Below are 8,871 nucleotides of genomic sequence, written 5' to 3'. Positions count from 1 at the left end.
GTTGTGAGTTCTGAATTGAAGTAACATAGCTGGTTCGAGTTCCTTGGAGGAGGACGTGACTGGTGTTCCTGAGATTGTCGGGCGTAGCGGCTAAAATTAATGACTTGCCATTTGACCCTGATGGCGACAGGCAGGTTCTGTAGAAACTGTCCGTCTCCACCGAGGTGACTCTGGATTGGTTTTACAAATAGTGCTTTGTAGCTTGATCATCACTACAAACGATTTCATGCAAGTTAATGAGCGAACGGACAGCGTGTGTTAACGGTGGTAAGGTACACACCATGGCAGCTGCCTTGAACGGAATCTTTGATTATAATACCAGTGAACGTAGAAATTCAAAGGATCAGTCGGGGAAGCGAATTGCCTGAAAAGTAGTGCTGAAACGATTACGTTTTTTCCTTAGTGGCTTAGCTGATACCATAACGATCGGCTTATCGGCTAAACGATTATTATTGTAACTACATCAGTACAGTCATGTGCATTCTGTGAGTTTCAAAACATTTACGAGTCCAACATCGCCAACGACGGAAAGCGGCCCCATAGATCAGATGATCCCGCAACAAGCCCGTCAGTTGTTCGGACTGACCAGACGATTACGGACCAGACAGAGGCGACGCACTGGTTGCAACCCAAGAGCTGATGGTGCCCTTCGCCTGTGACTTCGCTGAGTCCGACGATGAAGTCAGAGAAGCCGGCCAGGGGTGCAGATCGGCGGATTTCGACGGATGAGCTGACTAGAGGCGCGCCAACAAGTAACTAGTTGCTTTTCCTGTCTATGCTCTAAATATTAATTGGACCAGACGCCAGGCCTAGCTCGTCGTCGACCAAACTGGTTCGGGAACCGTCGATAGAACGGAAAACATGAAACTGAAAACCACTTTACTGTCTTTGGCTCAAGACAACTCGCACGCGGAGAGAACTCCAGCACCTGCAGCTAGTGTAGACACATACTGAGCCGGCCAGACCTGCATGCTGTATGTAAGAAAAGTAGTCAGCTAAAAATATGGCAACATAACACTATTATTAACAGTGATCGCGTCGATGTTTCTCAGATCGCGCTTGTACTTACACGTACGTCGACGTTGCAAGTGTACAGTCATGTACCATCGTGTCGTACTCGCAACACTTTCGGTGCATGCACGCTTTGTGCGACCCCCAAAAGGGAGAAAATCCCATACCGAGCGTCAGTACCATTCTACTCGTTTAGCCGATAAAATCGAAATAACCGTTCGATCTATTTCTTATTGAGTAAGTAACGAGTAATCGATATAATCGTTTCAGCACTACTGAAAAGAGAAAAAAATTCGACATATCCAGCAATAGAAGTGCATGACTTATATTGAATAACGTCTCTTTGAATCATTGTTTTGTTGAAGTTTCTTATGCTGCATAATGACATGCGTACGGGGAAGCATTCACATTGTAGAAGATCATGGGATGATTATTTCCCTACTTCATTCAGCCTTTCAGCCTCACACCTATCTGCACTTTTAAGCACAGCTGCCTTCGTGATCTCAGCAGATATGCCCGCGACAGGAAACAATGGAGTAGCATTCGCTCAGCCATTCAGTCTAGTACTGCTGTTCTTGAATTTGACCTTTATTACAAGACTCTTCTTTTCTTTTTCATTTCGTTTTCCCACTCTCACACACACGCATGCTCCCAGTCAATTCTGCCGTCGTGAGTCCAGTGCTGCCAAACCGTCCGATTTTTCGGACAGTGTCCGATTTTTGAAGGCTCTTCCGAAAACCGGTCCGAAAAAGGTGAATGCTCTGTCGCAGCTGTTTGCGCATCGGAGCTTCAAGCTTCGATATAACAGTTTATCACTCCCTTAGTATTGACTCACATAGATTTTTGCCATCCCTAAGCAGTCAAATATTCCTGCATATTTCATTCCTTAGGGCTATATTGACTGCTTATATTTGACTGCTTAGGGGTTGCGCAGTTGAACGGTGCCTAGTGGCAGTGCTGCATTGTCACTGCATGAGTAGGTGGTGGTGCAACGGTTGTGCAATCATAAAACCGGGATTCATGAGGTTATCATTCTGGAATTTGAAATACGGACTGTTTGTCGTGATAAATCTAATATGGACTTCGTACTTGGTCAGTATAGGAAATAAAAACCTCGTAAAAGACCTCGGCTTCGCCTCGGTCTTTTACTCGGCTTTTATTCCCGTAGCTATGCAGAAGACGTTACTTCAGTAACGCCTGGCGCTAGCCAGGGTCCACACAGCTTTAATTTGGTGTTTGTGTGTTTGTTTGTTTGTGTCACGGCTGGAGCTGTCCTGTATCTGTGACTACAAAGGCTCTACAGGATTGTACATAACAGCTGTCCACAATATTTGCGGGCTCCTGTATCTGTCCCGTACCGTACCAATATTCGTCGTATTATGTATACGACTCCCTGATGTAGAGGGAGATTTGGAAAGAAATAGGGAGACGAGGAGGAAATTAAATTAGAATAGACGCCGAATAGGTGATAGGATGCGTCCGCATTAACATACATGTACTTTGGAAGAGAGATCCCGTCGTCTCCAAAATAAGCGTGAACGAGCGATTCAGCGCCGGTCACAGGAAATGTCGGAAGAGAGATCCCGTCGACTCCAGAACCCCCGTGATCGGCAGAGTCCGTCGGTCCCAGGCAACGTCAGGACAGACATCCCGTTGTCAATGGCTCATGACATTTTCCATGCTGCCTTACAAGTCAGAAGTGACATCAAAGCTATCTCCCCCATCCTGCCTGACATTCCACACGCATCTGACCTCACTGAGGAGAATGCCAGTCGGTGCGTGCCAGATAGTCTTTACAACTTCCTGGCATGGGTGCTTGGTGTGGGAGACATCGAGGATTGTGACAGTGTGGTGAAAAGAGCTAAGCTGGATGCGCCTAAGAGAGCCAAGGTCTTGTCTCTTGGGCAAGATATTGTGTATGCCGCGACAAGAGGCCGCATCATAACACCTAAGAGTGTTGCTCTTCCTATGACAGTCCGCCACCTGACCAGAAGCCAGCAGTTAGTGACTACACTTAATCGTTTCGGACACGGTGTTTCCGACACTAAGCTCTCTGAGATCGAGACCTCGCTGGCAAAAGAGGCATTGGACACCGACGTGTTTGTGCCCAGCGTTATTGACCCGACAAAGAATGTTTTCTTTTTGTTGGGACAACAATGACCTTTGCGAGGAAACGGTTACCGGAGAAGGCACAACACACTGCACCAACGGCATTGTCCTTCAAAGGCAGCACGAATCTTCTACACCAGCATCCACCAATCCGCCGGCAACATCTGCATCTACAGCCCCTACTACACGCAGCAAGAGGGCAGCAAGGTCACTACCTGCACCACCACCAGCAGAGTATGAGTATGTGTCTGGACCGAGAAGAGAGCCACCCCAGCTTCCAGCACTGGACCCAGCACCATCCTCATCGAGCCACATAGGTGCACAAACTGACATGTTATGGGTATTGCTGCGCAATTGTCCTGCAGTGCCAGATGCATCATCAGAGCAATCAGACGAGGCTCAACAAACAGTGCCCAGCTGGTCAGGATTCAACTCTATGATTAGTACGTCACCAAAGTCCACAGCTGTTGGCTACTTGCCCGTCATTCCAGCACCTCCAACAGATATTGGCGTAGTGCTGGAGGTGTTGAAGCGGTCTTCAGCAATATCGCGCCAGCTTAACCAGCAGCACTGCATAATCACTGCTGATCAAGCTGTATATGCCAAGGGCTTGGAAGTGCTGTGGAAGCAGAAAGATGCTTTTCCAGATGTGGTGCTTCGACTAGGTGCATTCCACACCACCTGCTCTTTTCTGTCTGTCATTGGCAAGCGCTTTGCAGAAGCTGGCCTCACTGATCTGCTAACTATGACAGGCATCGTTGGTCTACAGTCTGTCAAGGGTGTAGTCAGTGGAAAGCACTACAATCGTGCCATACGTGTGCACAAGTTGCTGTATGAAGCATTGACACGGCTGAATTTACAGCACCTGAATAAGTCGCTCTCCAGTGATGATGCTGTCGAATGGGACAGACTTTCAGCTGTGCTCCGGAAAGTGCAAGAGACGAAGGCGACTGCAACAGTTTCCAGCATAGTGAACAGCAACGACTTTAGCCGCTTGTCCAGTCGTCTTGAGAAGCACTCTACTGATTTGCGCAAAGCCTCGCCCATGGCGGCCCTTTGGCTCTCATACTTGGATATGGTCCAGCTTCTTCTCCTGTTCCTCCGTGCGACGAGGACACAAGACTGGAGCCTTCACCTGGCCTGCATTCGCCGCATGCTGCCATGGTTCTATGCTTACAACCACACAAATTATGCGCGCTATGGCACCTATTACTGGGCCGACATGTCCACACTCTCTACAAGGAATCCTTCTGCCCATGAAGCACTTCAGTCCGGAGACTTCTGTGTCGCAAGGTCGGAACGGCACTTTGCACAAGTCCCAGTGGATCAAGCTATTGAGCAGACTCTGAACCGTGCTAGTAAGACTATGGGTGGTATTGTCGGGTTCAGCCGCAATCCTGGTGCTGTCCATCGCTGGATATTAACCATCCATGAGCGTTCGGCAACTGTAAGAGCGTGCCATGATTTGGCCAGAATGGACGAGGGTGTTGCGTTTGGAGATGTGTCGCGCCACCCAGACGAAGCAGTGGCCAGCATCTCCTGAGACGAGAAAGCTGTGGTAAAGATCGTCAACCAGCTACTGGATTGGGGCAGTCCATTCGATGGCAAGGAGCTGGTGAGCCTCTCAACAAGAACGGTGTGCACGCCAGCTGCTCAAACAGAGTTGTTGCAGGCCCAGGCAAAAGGAGAAGTAGCCTTCCAGCTGTTTCTCAAAGAGCGCCTACAGTCTACCAAAGCCAGTTTCTTTGACCGGATTCCAGCAAGGAAGCTGCCTTCATTCACAGACAGCAAGAAGAAGGCAAAGTCCACTTCCAAGTTCGAAGCCGTGAAAGCTGACCGCCAGCTGTTCACACAGCTCCTCATAATGGCAAAGAATCGCACATTCGACGTGCGAACGTTAGTGCAATATGAGCTCGGGCCTGTTCCGTGGGCAATAGCCACTGTTGATGGCGGGATGGTTTCAACGCAGAAGTCCAAGTTGCTACATGCACTGGGGAAAGACAGTGCACTACGAGATCACCCGCCAGCTGGCTGCTGTGTTGTGATTGACGCAATGGCACTTCTTCAAGCCACGCCTTCCCCACCTCCGACATTCGGTGCACTCAGTGACCAGATCTTCCGGCAGCTGTTGGCAAACATGGTCAGAAGCAATGCGTCACGTGTAGACTTTGTAACTGACCGGTACTGGGACATCTCCATCAAACAGCTCGAACGCCAGAAGAGAACTGGGCAACAAGATCCACTGGTGATTCGAGCAGAGCGTCGTGACCAGGCCACACCAAAGGAATGGAAGCGGTACTTGTCCAACGGTACAAACAAGACGAATTTGGTTCAGTTCCTTGCCACAGATTGGAAAACATCAGAGCACTTTGTGTCCTTGTTGGGAACCGAGAAGCAAGTCATCATTACAGTTGGCACCACTTGCATTCAGCTTGCTGCACCATCGTTAACAGCAACATGTCTTCGTGCAACCGAGATACCAGAGCTATCCTGCACTCATGAGGAAGCAGACACAAGGCTACTGCTTCACTCAGCCCATGCAACATCTCATGGTTTCCAGTCAGCACTCATATGTTCACCCGACACAGACGTTGCAGTCATAGCCATTGGTTTGTCCACGTCTATCAATGGCCAGCTCGTCTTCAAGACTGGTTCCGCGAAGAAGCCTGAGCTAGTTGACATCAGTGCCCTCTCTGCAAAGCTTGGTCCAGCTGCTTCTGAAGCACTTATTGGCCTGCATGCTTTCACCGGATGCGATAGCGTTAGCGCTTTCTCAGGGAAAGGGAAGAAGGCCGCTCTGGAATTGATCAAGAAAGACTGTGCGCAGGCAGAGGCGATGGCTGAGTTGGGCAAGAGTTTCAATGTGGACGAACGACTGCAAGGGCTGTGTGAGGTGTTCTTGGCCAGATTGTATGGATGTGCAAGCTTGTCAAATATCAATGACGTACGTTTCGAGCTGCTGCGCAACAACTCCAGTACACCACAGAATATGCCACCATCACGAGATGCATTGCGGAAGCATGTCCTGCGAGCAAACTACCAAGCAGTAGTGTGGCGATTGGCTTTACAGCCATCACCCGAGATCCCCAGCCCCGACGGGAATGGATGGAGAGTATCAGATCAAGGTGAGACGAGAAGCATTGCTCCGCATGATGTGTATTCTTTTCTAGGACACTGTAATGCCAATGAACTTATTGCATTGAAACAATCAACACAACGAACACGCTGTGCACAAATTTATCCTAATAAATGCCTTGTGAAAATCACCATCATTTTTGTTACCAGGTTTTGGTGATCTACATGTATGTTGTCTACTCCTCTGCTGAACTGTAGGTGGCTTGTCTATAGTGTGGATGGAGCAGCAAGCAGCCCCCCAAGATATACTGAAGTTAGTTTCATGCAAGTGCCAGACTGGCTGCTCAACACGACGGTGCTCATGTCGAAGTCAGACCCTATCCTGTACCGACATTTGCCAATGCAAAGGATGCAAGAATTCATTCGGTACACCATCCGTCCCTGGACAAGCGACACTACCTCAAGAACTAGCGGTGCCAGAAGAATCAGAAGCAGCACCTGCACCACCACCTGCTGCACTGGCTGCTGAAGCAGAGGTATACAATCATGTACTAATTTAGGTTAATTGAAATATTTAGCTTTTCTTGTTTGGCATGTTCCTTGGATATTGTGCGTGTGAGTATAGGTGTCAGCGCGCATGTGTGCATGTGTGGTTAGGTGCGTGTGTGTGTGTGTGTGTGTGTGTGTGTGTGTGTGTGTCTGTTTTGCATGCATGGGTGTGTTTGTAAAAGAAGTCACGTGCTGCAGTACTGGCCGGTAATATTCATCTGTTTGTTCAATGCAGGACTTCATCAATTTACCCATTGACGCGCCAGAAGAATCAGAGGCAGCATCTGCGCCACCACCTGCTACACTGGCTGCTGAAGCAGAGGTATACAATCACATACTAATTTAGGTTAATTAGAAGATCTAGCCTCTCTTGTTTGGCATGTTCCTTGCATATTGTGCGTGCGAGTACGGGTGTCCGCGCGAATGTGTGTACGTACTTGTGTGTGTGTGTGTGTGTGTGTCTGTCTGTTTTGCATGCATGGGTGTGTTTGTAAAAGAAGTCACGTGCTGCAGTACTGGCCGGTAATATTCATCTGTTTGTTCAATGCAGGACCTCACCAATTTACCCACTGACGAGCCATCCTCAAGCAGTGATGATTCTGATCCTTCAGAGTATGCCACCGAAGATCAAGAAGACTCAGACCCCCAATCGGATTTTGATTAGGAAGGTACGGCAAGTTTTCTACTTTTGATGCGTGCTGTTTTCTCGGCAGTGAAAAAGATTAATTAAAAGGCATAGGGTAGTGAGCAGATAAGTAACAAGAGACTGAAGAGGGTGTGTTTGTTGAATATTTAGAGCCTCATTACATACAGGTTTTAAAGAAATATGCCTCTGGTCATTCTGTCTTGCTTAGATGCGATGGAAGTGTATGCGGCATACAGCTCTTGGGATGGAAGACAAGAAATCATGATGCGAGCACGTCTGATAATAATTATTATGCTCTCATGTGTCTTCTAGCATGGGATCAACTGTGCGCTTTTAGTTTTTTTACCCTACTTGTATACCTTACCCGACAGTAACCATAATTATTGGCTTACAAAGCATTTCTTTCTTTAGATAGATTATTATTTTTTATTATTACAGGCTTTTCCACGTGGGCATCGTGTATGCAAATGCAGGGGCATTCCAACATGAAGTTGTATGCATGCTATTTACCACGGAAATGAGCAGCGATACATGATATTACATACAGCTGATATATATATTATGCATCTTGCTCTGTTTTGTACTATAGACTACCAAAAAGGAGAGTGTAGTGAGCACACATACTCCAAAATTATTTATTTATTTCTAAGTTCTAGCCTTTATGATCGTGCACTCATCACATTATTGTTATCTAGATAATCAAGATTCCATAACCAGTTACAGTTCGTGATGAGCTCTTTCAGTCTCATTACCAGCCACTCTTTTTTAGTCTTATTTCCCTCGAATTCAGTATAGCATCTACCTGATTCGTTACAAATTTACCATGATTCATAATTAATTGTGAATGCAATTAGAGCTGTGATATGAGAACATTCATACAATGTTCAAACTACTTCATACTGTGCAATACTATGTTCAGCAACGATGAACAGCTTACTTGCTTCTGAAGTGTGATCCAGATTGCCTCGGGCTGTCCAGTAACATTGAAAGTAGTGTAGTAGAAAACTACTGCTAGTAAACGCTACTTCCTGAGTTCTCAAAACAACCTCGAAGTAGCTACTACTAAATTCGTTCCCTATCGATTCGTACTGGTACTAGGGCTTCATTTCGCCAGCCACTATACGTTCAAGTGAACATTTCAGTCTCCAATCCATTTGAGAAACGAGTGGTACAGAAGTCAACTACAATTGTAACTAATAATTGCTTTTCAATTTTCAAATGAAAAACGTGTGGTCGAGATAGCTGCGGTACAAATATAACACGTATATGTACACGTCGTGTTGTAAAATTAGCACATCGAGTCGTAAAATAACGAAACGAATTGTAAATATACAACCGACCGTTGAATAATTACCACTCCCGACGACGAAGAAAAGGAATGGAATTTCTAGCTTCCCGCACGTCGCCAGGATGTCCAACAAGGACGATCGTGCTTTATATACCCTTGTCTACCATCCTAGCCTAAAATATAGTGCTCGGTC

General features: G+C 47.0%; 1 protein-coding gene across 1 annotated transcript; it reads left to right on the top strand.

Moving 5' to 3' along the window:
• The first annotated feature begins 4,679 nt into the window (after positions 1–4,679).
• Positions 4,680–8,330, top strand: LOC135824599 (uncharacterized). Its single transcript, XM_065337332.1, has 5 exons — positions 4,680–6,245; positions 6,454–6,731; positions 6,980–7,066; positions 7,295–7,412; positions 7,599–8,330. The coding sequence occupies exons 1-4, from the start codon at positions 4,985–4,987 to the stop codon at positions 7,406–7,408; spliced, it is 1,740 nt and encodes a 579-aa protein (XP_065193404.1). The 5' UTR covers positions 4,680–4,984; the 3' UTR covers positions 7,409–7,412; positions 7,599–8,330.
• Positions 8,331–8,871: the final 541 nt, after the last annotated feature.

The sequence above is a fragment of the Sycon ciliatum genome, chromosome 9 (genome assembly GCF_964019385.1).
Source record: "Sycon ciliatum chromosome 9, ocSycCili1.1, whole genome shotgun sequence".
In the NCBI taxonomy this organism is placed as follows: domain Eukaryota; kingdom Metazoa; phylum Porifera; class Calcarea; order Leucosolenida; family Sycettidae; genus Sycon; species Sycon ciliatum.
This window is presented reverse-complemented; position numbering and strand designations above follow the sequence as displayed.